We start from the raw sequence: 19,798 nt of genomic DNA on the forward strand, positions 1-19,798 counted from the left end.
AAATGACTGAAGAAACTTCTACCACCAGCGATGAAAGTTATCTGGGTTTTTGAGGTGCTTTATCTTGCAGCTCCTGCTGCTTTCCAAGATGGGCCACACAAATGGAAAGTGGTGTGTGTTGGCTCTCCAAGCTGCTTGGTGGGAGAAGCCAGTGGATGCCTGGTGCTTTCAGCTAAACCGAGTTGCTCTGGCTCCTGCAGTGTTTCCATGACACAGAAGAATACCCAAAAAAGCAGAGAAAGATTAAAGGAATCCTCACCTTTTCACAGGGAACAAAATCTATTAAAGTGGGAGTGGGTAACACTCTGCTTTGCTTTAAATGGGAATTTATGCAGGACAGTTATTCATCTGAAGTGCTGCATGGGCAGCACGCTATGAAAAGCAGAAATTTTTTATATTGCAAACTTCAGATACTGTAAACCCTTTTCCTCTTTGCAGGCAATGAGAACATCATGACAAAGTTTTTAGACATCATGGCAGCTATTTGCAGCACATGTCTTTTTTTGACTAAGGCAGAATAATTTCACCTGGAATTTGTACGCACAAGTCGTCACTAAGACAACACAAGAAAACCATTTTGTCTTTGAAGTCTTTATTGCATCACTGTAACAAATTCAAATATGAAGAAACACTTTTAAGTGAAATGTGTCCCTCTTGCAGCTCATCAATACAATATAGCTTTTTAAAACTACTTTTCTTAATCTGCCTATATGGCTTTAGATTGGCAGTTTTAAGGTTAGGATGTGATTAAAAGTACTACTTGCAAAGGTGCTATTACTTTCAGTTTTTAGAGAACTTTAAAAATGACTCTGCAAATTGGTGATTCTACAAAATGGTTCATGCTTCAGTATTGAAAAGAATAAAATTTAAAGTCTCTCCTTCCAGTCTTGAAAATTGCAAAAGCAATTACTTTGTGGAAGCAAAGTACTTTAGCAGTTAGTGGCAAAGCAATTACTCCTGGAAGTAACAGGAGGGAACTACAGAGAATTCCCCTAAGAAATGGGTATGAATATAGTAATCTATACTAAGGAATAAGCAAAGTATGCTAAGGTAACAGACAAGTAGGTAAAGGGGCTGAAATAATAAATGCAAAGTGCATGTTCATTCTTTTTCTTCCAGACTTTTAGCACCAAGGCTGAGTGGATACCTAAGGATGACTGAAAACTCTGCTGGTGGGCGAGGTAATCAGAATCACAGCACTGCTTTGGTTGGAAAAGATCTTTCAGATTCCCTTAGCACAGAACATTTTAAATAAATCCTCACAAGAAGGTGCTTTATGGTGACTACTGGAAACAGGAACATGCAGAGGTGCTCTGACCTACCCTACACCTCTTACTGCTGGACACAGGTAAGGCAGAGCACCTTCCTCCTCTACCACTCCCTTCTGCCTTGTGTAGAAAGAAGTTAAAGTTGTTCTCACAGTTCTTGCCGACATCTCTGCATAACTGAACTTGAAATGTGAGTTATGAAATAGCATGCTCTAAAATATTTGCTTATGTTAGTCCTTCTGTTGATAATTTGAAGACATATTTCAACACATGGATAGATCAATAAAGAAGAAACCTAGATGTAAAAAGAATTAAAAAGTGCTCTGTAAATTCTTAAATGTAAAAGGCACTAAAATTTTCTGGACTATTAAGATCATTCTACTATTTGAAAGTAATAAGGTATTGTGGATATGCCTGAATGTCATTAAATATGACGAACATTGTTGGATTAGACACGTTATCAACCACACTGTTGTAGCGGTCAGTAGGATCTGCTTGGCTCTTTGGTGGTGGAGTCTTTAGCCCTGCTGTCCCAACACAGTACTGCCCAGTCAGGACCCGAGCCAAGTACATGTGTTTTCTGCCATTCACATGTCGAACGGAATAAATATCCTGAGCAGAGTAACTTGCATTGACAGCAAAGTAGGTTCCGTCTCCAATGACTGCAGCTGTTAGGAAAAACAACATTTTCAAATACAGTTAGTGTTCTTATTCTCCTCAGAATCTCTAAAACTCCTTTTTTGTTTTTAACTCTGCAGAATCTATAAATGTGGTTAGAGTTCAAACACGAAATTCTAGTACTAATCCTGTGTATCAGAATCAAATATGAATCCACATAGATAGCAGATACGTATCAACACCCAGGTTTTGACTTCTCTTTCCTATGGAGAAAAGGGCTCCTCTGTTTAACATAGTTTAGCCTGCAATCCATCAAATTGCAATTCTTCAGAGGCTTTTGGACTTATGACGATGTAAGTGTTATTACAGTTTTCTAGTCACACTTCTCAGCAAGTCAGAGAAATCACATGTCTTTGTTCAAGACAGATTTCTTTTTTCTGACATTGGTAAAAAGCTGTTCAGGCCAAAGAGGTCCTTCCTATCTGGCTGCCCTGATCTTTGGATACTTTTGCTTGGCTACCCAGCCTGACAGAAGGCAAGTGTGCCTTCCCAATCATTAATCACAGCTGAGATGAAAAGGTGGATGTTAATACCCACAAGCAGAGAGAGGACATGGGGATCTACGGCTCTTGCTTCCTGAGTAAATCCAACCTCCTGACACTACCAAAGAGCAGGAAAGCAAAACTACATCTCCTCTGATCATGTTTTAAAAAGAAGTGGTGGCTGCCATTCCTACCTGTGCACAACCAGCATATATTTTGTGTATGCTGGGCTTCATTTATTGAAGAAAATCTCAGAGTTAGTACCTCCAGAGGATCCAGACAGAGAAAGGTCTTTGGATCCAGACCACACTGAAGTATCAACTAGATCTGAGTTAAGCTGCCCAGCTCTCTCAATATCAAATCAGCCCTAGGCATGTACAACTCTGTCTTAAGGAAGAAAACATTAAGAACAAAAATTAAGGATTTCTGAAGTGAGGCTACATGGCCACTAAAATCAACGAGCACCTCAGTTCAGTCCATGTTCCACTTCTTTGGATCCTGTCCTTCATCTTTGATTGCTGCCAAATAATACACGTAACAAGACTGTACTAGAGGAAGTGGACAGAACAAGCTTTTACCTACTGCAGAATATCTTTATGTTAAATATTTAAGTTGTCTCTAACAACTGTTAAAGGCTAAGAATTAACTAATGGATCTCACAGATTTTGTAAGCATAAAATTGGTACAGATGTGGGATCTTACACTGTCCTAATCTGTGGAGGCAACAGGAGAAGGATTTGCACTTCTACTTTGCTACCTGTCTTTGTCTAAGAGGAGAGGAGATACCACCAGCTAGCAGCTGTTACATCAGCTAAGGATGTTGAATAGTGTTTCTTGTTCCTTTCTCTAGGTAAATGATACAAACCAATTCCCAGAAGCTGCCCAGGCTTCATTTCAGAGCAGGGGAACTCTTTTTGATATCCTTTACCTGGTGGCAGCCAGCAACAAGTGATTAACTGAACAGAATAATTCCTCTGTCCATACAGATTAATCTCAGGAGTTGTTTATTATTGTGTTCTCTAATTTCATTCAGCTTTCATGTTGTGCTGACAGCACTATAATGCTGACACCCTGCAGCTCTCATACATGCCTAGGAAATTAACTGATTTGGATAATGACTCACCATTCTTTCCAGCAAATCCACGATTAAATCCATAGAAGTTAATCAAACTCAATGAAGATGCAGCTGTCCCATGAAATAGCAACCTCTCATTATTTTGATTTTTGTTCTTTTCACAGATAGATTTTTTTTTTAGTTGGTATGTCTGCCAGAGGATGCGATTTTGTATTCTTTCAATCTGCAAAATTACAAAATTAACTATATTTATATGAGGGAAAAATGGGGTAGGGATGAATATTTATCATGGCAGAAAAGCATTAAAATGAAATCAAACTGAAAGAATTACAGCAATTTTCACTATATCCTGGTAGCATGAGGTTTGGGTAGAGGAACTATGTAGGCATCCTGAAAAATCACAAACCAAAGCAGTTCATAAGAGAGTTTCAAGCTCAGTAATTTTGGGTATACATTTGTCTTGCTAAGTGTACCAGGTACCCAGCAGTTGTGGTAGCTGTGCACTGACATTTCTAGCAACAGGCTGCTGTACCACTGCTAGAGGCAATGATATAAGATGCCTTCTATACATCCTAATCATCTTTACTGATTATTTTCTCACTAAAGGACAGAGTGTAGCAATAGCATTAGGTTAAGTTTCTCTTCTAGATCTAAGCTTGCAAGTCAAAATTGCTTCCTCTAATGTGTAGCTTAGCAACCCATAAGAAATGACTATATAAAAATCACTTGGTGGGAGGATGGATGTTGCTGGCTCCCTATGCCAACAATGTGAATATAGCTTAAGGGAAAGCAGTGTCTCCAACAAAGTATAATTTTAAAGACACTTCTGTAACAGCTTTCCATTTTTAACAGAAAAAGACCTAATGTCATTACTTGATTTTTTTTTTCTGTAATACATAATATTTTGTTCTCTTTGTGTGTTTTCTTGACCATGCTCATTGAAGCTCATGATGTTTTAAACACATTATTCTCACTCCTAATTTGATTGTATTTTCTACTGTTTATCTCTTCTCTTGATTCAGAACAATTCCATCTTCTCCCTGGCAATTAAATCTCTGTGCTTTGTGTTGCAGACTTCTAAATAAGCAGGATCAAATACTGACACTGGTTAAAACTGACAGCCAAGCCTGTTTAAGTTGTAAATTAGTCCAAAGCTTTGTATCAGTCTGCAAGGACTTTGTATTTTTCTTTGTATTCTGAATGCATTTGCTCATGCCTCCATTTCAATATAGAATTTCCTAATTGGAAGTACCATATTAGCTAGAGAGTACCACATTAATTGAACAAAGAGTCAGCCTGAAGACTGACGGTCACTGGTTTTGCACCATTAGATGGCAGAAATGGCAGAATAGCTCTTAGGAAACTTGCTCTGATTTATATTCACCCTGTGCAGTGCTGAGGAGACTGACATACAAAGGGCGTATTGGGTTGCAGACACCTTATAAGCACATATTTAGGAAGTTTATTGTTTCTTGCCCAAGCATTGACATTTTCCCCCCTCCCCACCCCATATGGTATCACCTTCTCTATGTTAAAATTACTAGATGTTGTCTTAAACATCTTCTCAACTGTTGTGTATTCAGGATGCGATGGCTTGAGCTCCACCACTTTGACCTGTTCATTCTGCATGTCTGTCCACTCCCTAGGGAGCTCTATTGACTGCATATCTGCAAAACAGAGGTTGCATTATTATGACAGACAACTAGCTCAGCTCCATAGGCACATCTTGCAAACCACGTGCACAGAGAGGACAAAGAGGACAGCACCTTCTGCAATACTTCATTCAACAAGTGCTCTTGCTCTTCCAAGAATCACTGGTTCTGTAATACACTGTAAAGCCTTTACATTTTGTCTAATTATCCCCATACCAATATCTAACTAAAACCAGCTTTAAAACTCCAGAAGAATTTTATGTATTCTTCATACACCACTTCCTTTGTCAGATTTAAGCATGAAATCTATGCTCACCAGTCACATATATGCAGACAATATTTGCACTTAAAACTGGTGCTCTGATTTCACTCATACTTCCCACTGATTATGAAACCCAAAACTCCTGGCTGAGGGAAAAAAAAGAAAAAGGGAAAAAAGCTAAGGAATACCTTACTTCTTTGGGATACCTGAGCTTGCATTTATCCAAATCATCATTCAATAATAACTATTCAAGTTTTTTTATTTAACAAAAGTGTTATTTACCTTCATCCTTTTTCACACGTTGAAGGATTTTAATTTTTCCTTGGTCGTCAGTAGCCCTTAGAGTATTCAGATCCACCTTGTAGTTCTTATTTTTAATTCTGACATTCATATATGGCTTTTTAGCCATTTTGGCATGCTCCAGCTGCATATTTGTCAATTTATCAAAAGGAACAAAGCTATCATTGCTTCCTAGATACCTCCATTCTACCAGGTTAAAAAGAAGTTCTGCCTTGGATTGCTCTTCTTCAGTAGACTTAATTTTTTTGATCATTTCTTGAACTTTTTGAGAAACAAAACACACATCCCTGCTAATACCAGAAATTTTAATTTGAGGGGGAGAAAGCTTATTTAAAATCTCAATGGTGACTTGCTTTCTTCTCTGGAGATCTTCCAAAATGGCAAATTGCGTCTCATCAAAATTTTCAATTGCCTCATCTGAAATAGTGTTTTCAAACTGTTCCTTTAAAATTAAATCCTTTATCCAGGACTCAGCTGCATCCACCTTTTCTTGGCTTTCTCCACAAATTTGAAACGTGACTAAATTAACTTTCTTCTCCAAAATCACAGACTTTTTCTTCTCAGAAGATTGTTTTTTGCCCCAAAAAAATGCTGTGGATAAATACATCAATTATTAGTTGTAAATAAAAGAACTTCAGTTTTATTTGCCCATGCACACAGAAAATAACTTACATTTAAACATAGATAACCATGATTCTGATTCTGTTTTGGATGAATCTGAATCTTCTCTTTTCTTCATGCTTTCATAAAAGTCCCTGAGCATATTTGTCTGGAAGATCACGATCTTAATTGTCTGTAAATGCTGAACTGATTTTTGTCTTGCAAATTCCACAATAGCATCCAACATTTCATCAGCTACCTTGGCTGAATTCAGTCCTGCTTGACCTAAACAAAAATAAAAGGCACATATCAGTGAACAGTTTTTATGCAAGTCTAGGGTTACCCATATGAAGTTTGTCTGTTTCTGTACTGCCCCCATCAGACATTGCTTTCCCAAGAAAAAACAAACCTGTTCCAATAGCTGGGAAGGCAACAGATTTGTACATCCTTTGCTCACACTCATGAAGCACTTTGGAGACCGGAGTCTTCACCTGGTTATCAGCAATCAAATGGATGATTTTACTGCATAACAGGTTCCCACCCTGTGTAGTAATAAAGCCATTTTGACACTGCCCAGCTGGAAGAGAGAAGATAAAGAAGGAGACATAATATTTACAAAGTGGCAATCTCTTTTGGTAGTATTTTCTGTTATATTGGTAGTACAAGAGAAGTAGAGAAAGTGCTAAGAAATCCACTGTGAGCTATTTTATTGTGAGTTTACTTGATTCTGGTTTTCTTTTCAAATAATCTGCAGAGTTTCTTTGAGAAATTAATTCAAGTAAATGTGTGTTTTCTAATTTCCTAAGACCTCTGCTACAAAGTATTTTCCTATTAAGTACAATATAAGAATTTATGATGACTTTGAATACATCTCACTTCTACTTAAAAGCATGCCAAATTAATTTATATGTGAAAACCTTTCTTATGCCACTTATTCCTTAAAAGCCTGAATTCTTATACTGCAGCAGAGCTGAGTGGCTAAAATAAAATCATTAAGATTATGACCAATTGATTTAAGAACAATATGGAATCTTTAAAAAGCTGTTTGTGATTTCTCAGAGCACTCATGTTTGCTTACAAAATGGAATCATATTGTGAGGATGAATGGACTGATGAGCACAGAGATCCAGACCACCTCACAGATCACAAAGGTAATGACAGTAAGATGCTCTGCAAGCACTGAGATCAGACTGATAAATTTACTTTGACAAAAAGTTTTATCTGCCTGGTGATTTTCTTCTGACTCTCAGGATTTTCTGAAGAATATTTTGTACATGAAGTTAAAATGTAATTTGGAACACTGTAATGGGGCTTTAGGTTCCTGCCAACATTATAATTTCTATGTTTTGTCCATTCCTACAAAAAAGTAAAAACTGCACAGGCACTAGGAGATTTATTTTAAGTTAAGAGTAAGGAGTATTTCATAGTAGTATGGATAAGGCCTTGCTCTGTGGTGGAGTTTCCTTGGGAAACAAGCAGGGTGTAGCTCTGCATGGGAATGCAGGCATGAGCATATTTACCAAACAAGTTGGAGCCAAGGCTTCTATCTTGTCCCCTACAGAGTAGTTTGGAAATCAGAAAGACATAAAAACAGCTCTTTGAAATGAAAGAACAAGAAAATAAGAATCAGTGTAATAGTTCTAAGAACAGAGACATTTACCTGATTTGAGGTTAATGATAAATGTGTGTTTGTACATATGTTTCTACAGAGCCAAAGGCTGGGAAAAAAATCCAGGAAACTCCATCTTTAAAATCAGTTTCCAGACTCAGAGCAGGCACATTTAGGTTATGCATCTAAAATGTCCCTTTCTGTGCTTGTAGAGACCAACCACAATGAGCTCGAATTCTACTGCTCTACTGGTCTGGCAGAATGCAGACAATGGAAGAACTCGTGATCAGGGTTGTCCCAATTTCAGCTGGAATAGAGTGAGTTTTCCTCTTAGTAGCCAGTGCAGGGCCATGTTTTGGATCCAGTACGAGAATAAAGTGTCTAACACAGAGATGTTTTAGTTATTGATAAACAAATATGAAAAGAAAAATTCTCAAGGTATATGTCAAAACAAGAAGGGGACTTTTCAAAGTTCCTAAAAATGAAAGCTGTATTAATCAGATAAAACAATTATGTCAGAGTAGAGAATTATAAAGCAACTTTAAGTTTTCAGTGAGAATGAACACGAAAAAAAAAGAATTATCAAAAAAATAATAGGCTTTAACATACCATATTGAGCACATTCCTTTGCTACCTGGGAACCAGCAGCATCCATAATTGCTTTGAAGACCCCTTAAATCACATAAGAAAAGCACACACATTCATAAAGTCTCCACAACTATCTCTACTCAAAACTCTACCCAACTTTTGTACCCTACAAATACCCTAAATTGCTTTATGGCAAGATACCTCAAAGTTCAAAACGGTGACAGTTTCCCTAAGTACTGTCCATGACACACAGCTTTGGCTGCAGAGAGAACGTTTCCTTCACTGCTGGTTAGAAGTCATTAAAAACTCCTGTTTCATTGTTTCACTCACCAAACCCATATGCCCCTCACCAAACTCTCCAATGGCTTTGAACTGGTATCATTTGGTACCTTGCAGGCTTATAATTCACTATGTGAAAACCATCTGCTTCTTATAGGGCAATTTACTTAACCAGAGCTTTGTCTTCCAGTGAAACATTTTAGGATAAGTGTATTTTTTTATAATTATACTTAATCTAAAAATTCCATTTAAATACTTATGGTTTTAAGCAAGAAAAATATGGTCAGATGCCTTCTGTTTGAAAATGAAATCAAATATTCAGGACATGTAAAAAACCTGTTTAAGATCTATTTCCTGGCTAATCATAACTCTTTATGAAAATAACTCATCTGAAAAATGCTTCATAAAAGTTTCCCTTGTGGACAATTCTTTCCTGTACCCCCTTCTAAAAACTAGCCCAGATTTATTGCTAAGGAACTACATATTCAACATATTACCTGCTTTGGCATCAAAAGTTGAATTTGCTATGTTTACAATAACCTCTGTATCTTCCTTGGTAATATCTCCACTAATTACTTGCAGAGTGATGGAACCAATCTTCATTTCATGAACTCCCAATAGGTTAGTAGAAACAGGACTAATGAAACCTGCAAGGGAAAGAAAAATACATTAAATCACTTCTCCTTTAGTTTGGAGTATTATTCTCTTCCACTGATTGAAACTCCTTATCCTTTTAAGGAATATACTCTAGGTCAGTTTGATGGATGTAGAGTGTCTCTGTTTTTATTCCATTTCTGAAAGCTGAGAGGTACAGTATTCTTCCTGTTTGTGCTATGGAAGTGAAACCATTTCTATTCCTGTAAATTTATGCAATATGAATTCAGAAAATGGCTTCAGGGTTTATCTGATCTGACCAGCTGTGTAACAGTTTCCTGAATTTATTCTTACAAGAAATGGAGCATCCAGCTTAAGTGTTGCCAGTAATGGAGATCAGATCACATTCCTTTTGCAAGTTATTTCACGTTTACCTTCATGGATACAAAACTATTCCTTTCTTGTAGTCTAAACTTATCTAACTTAACTCATATTTTATCTGCCCACTCTTAACTTCATCTCTTTGATACTCAGCAACTGAAGAGGAAGGGTTTTATATCCTTACAAATAAGCCTCTGTCCTTGTTGAAGTGCATTCATGTTTTGGTTATTGTGTCCCACTGTTGTCAATTAATAAATGGAAAGGAAATTATCCACTCTGTATATATAAATATATATTTGTAGGAGATTAAAGCTACAGAAATACATGTTATTTATGGCTTGTTTGGCCAAGTGATTGCAAGTTCTTATATCCCTTAAGCAGGACAAACTACTGTGTCTCCTATCAGAACACCCTTTTTGTTTTGATAAGACTGGTCTCACTAAGAGTTCAGCATGCCCTCAACAAAAGAAATTCCTCTCTAAGAATTTTACAAATGACATTTAAGAATGCAAGTCCATTAGGAGGACAAAAAATGCCCTGTGCCCTGATGATATTTCTTTTGTTTCCTGATACACGTAAAACCACTTAATAACATTTACATTCTGTCCCATCCCTACACAACTTACTTGGCTGTGCTGCTGCGGCATTGCCACTTTCATCTGCCCTACGTGCTAATTCAGTGGTAAAAGCCTAAGAAGAGAAAAAAAGTATTCAAGATAGTATTCATTTCACAGTACGTACACTGAATGTTTCTGTAATTAACATTAACAGTCTTGTAGCCTCTTGCTGAGACACCTCACACATTTTATAGTCATATTTAAGTGTTAATAACAGCAGAAGACCCAGTGTGGACAGTGTGATAAGAGATAGCTCTGCATTGCTAGAACTCCTCTGTCAAAAGATAAGGAAGCATCTAAAGGCTTTTACAGTGCCAACAGCAAGGCCAATTTTGTCTGCAGCTTCTGCTTGCTGAGAGTTTGTATTTCAGAGACACTGGAAAGACATCCCACTGTTGCTGGCCCACAGCAGTAAGAAAGTGCCAAATTATTCCCTTAGAAAGCAGTATAAGTAAAACAGATTATTAAAGTGTAAACAGAGCAGTATGTTACAAAGACAGATTTGTCCTGAGAAGAACTACCTGAATGTTATCAGTATCATGTGGATTCAAGAGAAAATGGACTTCCTGGAGATTCTTCAGAGTGTTACTACTACTGAACCTGAATAACACATCAAACATTAACTTAGAAACAATGATTTTAGGAAATCCAAATCCTCCAGTCCCAATAGCTGGGAAAGTGATCGATTTCAGTCCAAGTTCTTCAGTTTTCTTCAAGCAGAAATTGATTGCATGTTCTAGGTCCTGTAAAACACAGCAAAGGTACTTTTTTTCTAAAGGCATAATTTATGAATAGTTCCAAAGAAACTGGTATGATCAGCAGCTCTGAGTGCATCAAGACATCTTTAAGGTCAGTCCAACGGAAGAGAATGGAGTCAAGTCAACTAAATTAACTATATTTAAACCTGAAATTTCAGGCCAGATCCCAAACAAATATGTAGCTGGGGTGGATTGGGGGTTAATAATTAAAATATACCTTCTCTGTCTGTGCTCCACTCCACTTGGGTATTATGGCATGAAAGATGGACTTGCAGGCCATAGCACATCCACTGGTGCAGACCACACTCCCAGGACCTGAGTTCTGACTTTGTTTCTTGCTGTCAAACTCAACTTTGAGAGCTGGCCCAGCTCTTTCCAGCACGGCTTTGCAAAGAGCCCCCTCACCAAACAGCAGATCTGTGCCAACGCTGTTGACAACAACATCCGTCTGCAACAAGATTACAATGAAAACAGCTGCAGCTAGAATTCAAACGAAAATATGCACCAAGATTAGAAGTCCTACCAATGCAACACACAGGAAAAGAAACAAGATGCCAGTGGATACCCAAAACAGCAGCCCAGACAGGTACCTATTTCCCCTAATATCCAACCAAGACAGTTACTTTTACAAAGTACTTTAAGTTAAGTTTTTTTTTTAAGAAAAAAAACCACAACTCTTTTACATGTTGACCTTGGATCTAGAAAACAAACAAGATCTAGCTGGGAATTGAAACATCCTGAAATTCACAGCTGCCATCTAGAAATGGCTGCAGTAACAGATCTCAACCTACACTCAAGGTTTGCAAGCTTGCATCCTTGTTTAGCTAGCACACAGTTGTTTTTTCCTTATGCAGCAAGTACTTGTGAAACCTACTGTCTGTCCTTTTTCATTTAAACTGAAAGATCTTACCATCAAGTTAGAAAGGAGTCAGAAAAGTAAAGCCTTACCACAGCTTCCTGAATATTCTTCTTCTCCACTCGGATGCAAAGTCCTTCATTTGTTGTAATCATCTTCAGATCCCCTTTTCTATTCTCCTTCTGGCTTTTGTTCAGCCATTTTGGGGAGAATGATTTAGCTGAAAATACTTTTTTTACTGTCTCACTCAGAACCTGAACAATTCCTTCTGAATTACTCACAAGATGGATCTCCTTCAAGTTTCTGTCCTCCGTGAGTTCTTCCAAGGTCTCCCTGATGGAGGTCACAATTGAATCTGCACAGATCTGTGGTGGAAAGCCATAATTCCCTCCACCTATAGCAGGCAGAGCTATGGAATGATGATTGTATATATCAGCTAGTTGTAGACATTTTTTCACTGTCTTCTTCAACAGGTTCACACACATTTCTGGTCTCTCCCTGTTCCACCTGGGCCCGACAGCGTGGATGACATTCTTGCAGGGCAGTCTCCCAGGGCATGTGATCACTGCGCAGCCAGGCTGCAAATTCCCCAGCTTCCTCACCAGCTCATTGCACTCCTCCTGCAGTGCTGGCCCAGCTGCCCTTGACAGTGCCTCAGCCAGCCCATCAACGTGTTTTAGTTTGTCATTAGATGCATTCACCACAACATCAACAGGGTAGTCACACAAGTCACCTCTATACACTCCTACCATAATTCCACCTGGCAGGTTTTTTTCATAGTAGACTTTTCTTTTCACTTTATCACCAGCTTTTCCACCCTTCTGTTCTTCTTCTTCTTCCTTAATCCTAATGAAACAGCTATAATTCTGCTTTGCTTCTAAAATACATAAATCTTTTCTCTCAGTGAAGAACTCCTTTGCCCCTGGTTTATCAATTGGCACATCTTTTGAGTAAAGGGATGAGACAGTTTTTTGAAACATGTTGAATGCTTCTGGCATTTCTGCTCTGGGTCCCCTCAGAGAAATACAAGGTGTCTTGGTGTCAAAACGTACTGTCACACCTTTCTTCTTCAATTCTTTACAAACGCCAGACTTCTCATTCTCTACAAACTGCACTATTACCCCTGATTTAGCTGGGATTACTTTTTCAATGATTGTGTTTCTATCTACAAAAGCATTAAGTCTCCGATAAACCTCTGTTACAGCCTTAGAAAAGCCAGCAATAGTCATTGTATTTTCTTTTCCAACAGGCTCCCAAGTGATGACAATTTCCTGGGAAGAATTATATGTCTTGAGCAAGGAGAGAAGAAGATCCCTCCACTGATCCTTTTTCATAATTTCACCATCCGCCACATTGATGCACTTGTATTCTAAACCTGTTTTTATTTGCTTTTCTGCTTCTAGAAGATCTTTGTGAGCATCTCCATATAGCAACAGAGTATCATCCTGAAGTTCATAAAAAGCAATAATTTTTTCCCTAATGAATAACATATCTGATGTTTTTTTATTATCTACACACTGCAGATAGTGGAAAACATGGCGGTCAATGGGAACTGATGTACATGGCATACTCAATACCTTTTCCAGTAACTCAGCTTTGACTTTATATACTTCTGCAGGTAATCCACACAACTGAACAGTCTTTTTTTTGTCATCATAAAAGAGCTTTAGGCATGGATATTCCTTCTGAATATTCTCTTCTAACCCAGCATTGTGCAGCACAGCATACTTCCCTGGGATCACTGACACAGAAATTTCTATGCTCTGTTTTTCCCTTTCACTTTGCTTCATGCATTCCCTCACTTCTTTTTCTGCACTGTCCACTGCTGCTCTGTTGCCTGCAATCACCACCATCTCCTCAGAAATATCAGTTATCATCAGAGCAACATCTTTTGACAACCTTTTTTTCACATCTTCCCAACCTGATGAATTGACTTTACATTTTATAGCTATGTAACGTGCCATGATACGCGAGAACTCAGTGGAAGCATCTTGCTGCCATGTCTTGAGCAACTTAATCATTGGCTTTTCCTGCTTGCAGAGAGATGGTGATGGGCACAACATAACTTCTGGGTTTGCACAGTCTGCCTGGGGCCATTTGAGCTCAGAATGGCAAACTGCCATTTCCTGGTTTATGTCCTGGGTCAGATTGGCATGCCTTTGTAAAAACTGCCATACATATGGGTCTAGTGGCACCCCAATGGGGTCTGGCATCTTGAAAGCTGGTCTTTCTTCTCCATAGAGAGCTGTTCCCATGGAGTGGTAATATGGATACACAGAAATCAGTGTCTGGTCCAGTAAATGTTTCTTTTTCAGGACCGTGGTTACATCTGAAAGTCAGTGCACATATGTACAAACAAACATATATCATTAACTTTAAATCAGGCAAATGTCTCTATTCTTAGAATTATTACATTGATTTTCCTTTTCTTCCATTTCAAAGACCTGTTTTTATGTCTTTCTGATTTCCAAACTACTCTGTAGTGGACAAGATAAAAGCCTTGGCTCCAACTTGTTTGGTAAATATGCTCATGCCTGCATTTCCATGCAGAGCTACACCCTGCTCATTTCCCCTGGAAACTCCACCACAGAGCAAGGCCTTATCAACATACTACTATGAAATACTCCTTACTCTTAACTTAAAATAAATCTCCTAGTGCCAGTGCATTTTTACTTTTTTTTGCCATTTTTGTTGGAACGGACAAAGCAAAGAAATTATAATGTTGGCAGGAGCTTAAAACTCCATTACAATGATCCAAATTATGTTTTACCTTCATGTACAAAATATTCTTCAGAAAATCCTGAGAGTCAGAAGAAAACCACCTGGCAGATAAAGCTTTTTGTCAAAGTAAATTTACTAAGCCAGGAGTCGCCTCACAGATATTTACCAGACGTTGCACTGGCACAAAAACCGGAGAGTGATTCAAGGAATGGAAGAAATATTAACAAGATTGTTCTTTAGCTCTGTTCTTCTCTGACAATGAAGATATTTGACTTAATTAGCTAGAAATTAGGATATTTGACCTTTTTTCATTTCTGAAAGTCAACTGTGTCACTGACACAAAGCCATTCACAGATTCTGCTCTGTCCCTCTACCTGTAAGTACCATGAATTTTATATTGCATATACAAACCTCTGCAAATGGAGAAAGAACACCAGTGAAAAAAACCCATGGACAAGGCAGATATTAAAATAAATCTCTGGTAACAAACCCCCCCAATAGATACTGAAGCCCTAGACACACAGCAGTATTTCTACATCCAGAGCACTTCCTAGGAACAGGACAGGTACACTGACTTCAGCAACAGAAAGCCAGGCTTCTCCTAATGCCCATATTTTCAGTAACTTCCTTGCAGGTTATCTGCCTGTGAGTACCTCGTTCAGGCAAAGGACAGAGTTACCTTTGTGGTCACAGAATGTAATGATGGCTGAGTTCTCCTCAGGGAAGAGCTGGACATCTGCCACGGGCCCCCCTCCGTTCCGTGCGCTCTCAAAGTACACCGTGAGGTAGTCTGAGGAAATGCTCTCTGGTAGGTTTTCAGCCTTGATGCTCTGTGTTGATTCAAGAAGCCGGGCAGTCATGTTGAATTCTCTGACTCTCTTGTTCTGTGAACATTTCTCAACAAATTCTTTAGTATCTGTAAACAGAAAAGCAGTATGAACTGACCATGTTTTCCTGAGTCATTATCAGCCCTGGCTATCACTTCAGGCAGAGAAATGAGCAGAGTCTACTCCCTGTATTTGAAACAAAACTGACTCTGGTGCCAAATAATTCTGTGTTGTAAAAAAAAGGGGGAAAGCACAATCCATGTTACTCTCTGCTATTCACTACCACTGTGTCTCTGTTCCTATCTCATAAGTTTACTGTCTTCTCTAAAGGAGACTTTATATAATCCCCACACTCAGTGCACTTTAAATTCTTCTTCATCTAATCCAAAATAAGACAGAAACAACAAAACATTCTAATCCAATTTCAATTAATAAAGATGCCACCATTTTCTTTTTTCAGTGTAACATTCGGATCACAGGCACTTTTATGGGGCTGCATATAAGACATTTTTCTTGAGAGATCACAATCCAGGTGCTTTTTTCAAACAGTCTGGATCTCTAATGGGAGAGGAATCAAGCTCTGAAAGCTATTACTCATGCTTATAAATGGAAATTAATAACAGTGTCATCCTGTCTTACCAATATTTTTTATAAAGGTTACTACAGCAACATTTATTTCAGGTATCAGTTCAACAGTAAAGTCAACATCTATATTCAGGCCAGTGATGTTCTCCAACAGTATCCGTAAGCACTTTGGATTGCATCTCTGTGTGTTCTCAAATACCACCGAACGTGAGGCCTCTGCAGAGTCAACCTCCTCCTGGAGTTCACTGTTTGGAACAAAACTCTCATCTTTCTTCGAGGCTTTTGTATCATCTGCAGCAGAAAGATAAGCCGCATAAAATGTCAGTACACATTTCTTGGAATGAACAGATTCTTCTGACCCTTTCTCTCTTTTCCTTCCCCAAAAAAAAGGGATTGTTAACCAAACAAATACTGCAGGGTACCACTGAACACTTTGAGATCCAAAACAGCCCAGATGCAATATTCTGCAGGGCTGCAGGCAGCTTTTTTGGTGGCACAAAAACAGACCAATGTCACTGGTATGTCTCTGGTCAGAGACTAAACAAAACTAAAATCCGTTGACATGATAGACCACAGCTGCTCAGATGTCAGTAAGGGTTGACAGAGACCTTGCAGCCTCTACATCTGTTTCTTAGCCCCGTGCAGGCAAAACAAGCCTGAACATAGCTCAGGACATCCACAGGCACCACAGACCACAGGTAGCTTCGTGTGACTTGGTGTAAAGCCTCCTGATGACCACTGTGCCCTGCCATCAGTGCAGCATGACAGCACTGGAGCAGCATCAGTGCAGCATGACAGTGTGCAAAAAGGGCTGACAGGGATGAAACAACATTTTGTAAATAGAAAATATATCAGAGGTACCCACTGAGTATCCCAAAGTCCAGGGTCTGCCAGAGGCAATCATGTCACCAGCTTTGCAGACAGATGAGGGCAGAGGTGAATGACCAACAGGCTGGCTCTGCCTGCTCACTGAGGTACAAAAACTACTGATATCAGACCCATAACATGTCCAGAAGACAGCTGCCTTTGAAGGCCTATCACTACCACCAAGAAGAAAACTAAAGAAATAAGAAGCAACAGTTCTTCTGATGCTAGTTACTAATTTCTAGACTGCTGAAGGAGTAATTTTGTCCACTCTGTCCAATGAAGGAAATACCAAAAAGCCAAAACTGAAAGCCAGGCTGACCCAAGGAAGCAATTGAGAGCAGGATCTGAAGATTTCCAGGTTCCTCTCTAGTATAACTACAAAATAGATGACAACTTGGAGAACTGGAAGCCCTGTGTGGAGAAAAGCACCAACATTTTTGTTTTCTGAAGAATCAGCACATAGAGTGATGGATAACATTTTACCTTTTGTTTGAAGGCTGCTCATGGCATCCAAAGCCTAAAATAAAATGAAAGCCAAATATCAGTGACAGATTAGACATTCTCACCACTATTTCAAAGCTCTGGTTAATTTTTATTCACCTTTGTGGGAACTGATTTTTCTTCAAATGTTTCCTCTTTAGTAGCTTGTGCTGTTTCAGGCTCTGTGACAAACAACCTCAATTCTCCTTCTCCTTCCAAATGCAACTGATGCGACTGTCTCTCAAGAACTCGTTTCTTGACTAAAAAAACCCAAAAAAGCCCAGTGAAAATGTGAATGGAAACACAGCTTTACATTGCATGGCACTTTCCCACCATTATGACACTGTCGCAGTTTAAGAATGATATTCTGCAATTTTCTGGTATTCTGCTCCTTTCCACTGAAAGGAGCCAGACCTCACCGCTAGGTAGTGAGCTTCCCCCGCCGTGGCAGGATGGATAGGAGAACTGAAGGCACAAAAATGTTAAGCATTACAGGACGAGATGAGAACAATAAACTACAAACAAACAGCAACGAAGTAAGAAAAACAGGAACGACATCAGTACTGATAAACGATTCACGGGCCGCTGCTCGACAAAAGCCGGAAAAAATCCCTCCCTTCCCTTTCTGTGCCCCACCGCACGGCTCAGGGGGATCGAATTTCCCCAGGAAGCTGCTGTGCCTTCCTGGCTCCAGGAAAAGTTAACCTCGCCTTGGCCGGAACAAGGATATACAGATATACCGTAGATATACCGTCCCGCGAAACGAAAGAGCTTTAAACTCAATGCTGACGCAGAATGCAAACGGCTTCCTTCAAAAAAAAAAAAAAAAAAAAAAAAAGGAAGACAGCAGAGGACATTCAGAGGACATGGACATTACTCCCGCGAAAAACTGCCAGAGATGCAAAACTCGGCTCTGTCACGGGTTTCATGGGGACCCGGAGAGTCGGCCTTGAAAATCCTCTTGACAGTGCCGAAATGGATGGCTCTTTGGGCTGTATGTCCTGAATTTACCAGCAAGGAGAGCCAGCAACTGGGAAGCACGTTAAGGCAAGAAAAGGAAAAATTGTACATAGGTATCTGTGTGTTTCTGCACATACATGCATGTCTATATATACATTTAACTCAACTGCAGCTAAATCCTTTCCAGCTTGCTGCAAGCTTATAAAAATATGTGCATGTTACAGATGACATATTATATATATATATATCTGTAACTAATCTAATTGTTAGGTTAATATAAGATTTATTATTCCGAGTGCAGTTTAGAGAATACTACTGTGCATCAAGTTGAGTATGCCTGTATATATTCCTCCTAGGATATATTTATTCACTTACAGCCTTTATGCCAAACACAATCCAGAGGCTAGTACTAAGCACCAAATCTAAGCATATATATATAAAGTAAATATCACATTCTGAGTTAGAAGGGACCCACAAAGATCGACTCCAACTTTTGCACCTGCGCCAGACATCTGCAAGAATCACACCAAGTTTACATACTGTCTATTCTATATTGGACAGGAGGGAGTGTATACGACATATTATATACTACAGATATTGCACATCACGTACCAGACATATATTATTACATGCAACGATCTTTTAACTTGCAGAAAGTTTAGACTTGCGATTTACGACCCCAACACCCCCGCAGGGTGGCCACACGCTAATCCCGGCCCCTGCCCTCGCCGGGTCCCCTCTCCCCGATCCGCCCCGGCGGGTCCCCTCTCCCCGATCCGCCCCGCTCACCCTCGGGCTGGGCGAAGCAGACGAGGATGGTCCCGCTGTCGTCCCCGGTCCGCAGCTCGCACTCGCCGCCGCCCGAGCGCTTCTGGCTCTGGAAGTAGCAGAGCAGCTTCTTCCTGAGCGAGGGCGGCGGCTCGGCGGGGCCCCAGTCCCCTCGCACCAGCAGCGGGAAGGAGCACGGCCACTGCCCCTCCATGGCTCCTGAGCGGCTCCTCTCCCGGCGCGTTTTCGCTTTCGATTCCCCGCGCCCCAGGACGCGCCTTTTCCCGGCAATCACGAGCCTTTCTTGTCTCCTCTGCCGCCTCTCGAGGTAGCCCTGCCCCGGGCCGCCTCCTCGGCACCCCCAGACACAGCTTCACACCTGCGCCCTTAACCCTCCTCTCCCCCTGGAACATCCAAAGCACCCCCTCGCCTATCAAATGCCCTGCTCGCCCCTCTGCCGGGGGCTGGCAGCCGCTCTCGCTGCTGTCCCAGGAGTTCTCCCACCTGCTCTGCAAGAGGACAATCCTCACACAGATTCGAGGCATTTCATTCATCTACAGCTCTGCACAGAGTAGGGGGCTAGGTGGCAAA

General features: G+C 39.9%; 1 protein-coding gene across 1 annotated transcript; it reads right to left on the reverse strand.

Moving 5' to 3' along the window:
• Positions 1-575: 575 nt before the first annotated feature.
• On the reverse strand, positions 576-19,470 carry LOC129122333 (protein mono-ADP-ribosyltransferase PARP14-like). The gene is made up of 17 exons (XM_054636055.2): positions 19,229-19,470; positions 17,600-17,739; positions 17,483-17,516; positions 16,187-16,423; positions 15,400-15,636; positions 12,092-14,328; positions 11,361-11,591; positions 10,907-11,128; positions 10,395-10,458; positions 9,291-9,440; positions 8,536-8,598; positions 6,727-6,894; positions 6,390-6,602; positions 5,700-6,308; positions 5,025-5,170; positions 3,552-3,726; positions 576-1,936 (listed from the first exon to the last, which is right to left on the reverse strand). Exons 1-17 carry the CDS (start codon positions 19,419-19,421, stop codon positions 1,650-1,652), a joined length of 5,406 nt encoding a protein of 1,801 aa, XP_054492030.2. The 5' UTR covers positions 19,422-19,470; the 3' UTR covers positions 576-1,649.
• Positions 19,471-19,798: the final 328 nt, after the last annotated feature.

This window comes from Agelaius phoeniceus, chromosome 7, assembly GCF_051311805.1.
Source record: "Agelaius phoeniceus isolate bAgePho1 chromosome 7, bAgePho1.hap1, whole genome shotgun sequence".
NCBI lineage: Eukaryota > Metazoa > Chordata > Aves > Passeriformes > Icteridae > Agelaius > Agelaius phoeniceus.

What these genes read in the sequence shown, in the direction of transcription:
- LOC129122333 (XM_054636055.2), bottom strand. Translation starts at nt 19,421, where the DNA reads ATGGAGGGGCAGTGGCCGTGCTCCTTCCCGCTGCTGGTGCGAGGGGAC. An exon ending in CTGCTTCGCCCAGCCCGAGG is followed by an intron (nt 17,740 to 19,228) that starts GTGAGCGGGGCG and finishes GGGTTTTTTTAG; the next exon opens with TCAAGAAACGAGTTCTTGAG. An exon ending in ACGTGTGAAAAAGGATGAAG is followed by an intron (nt 5,171 to 5,699) that starts GTAAATAACACT and finishes TCTGTTTTGCAG; the next exon opens with ATATGCAGTCAATAGAGCTC.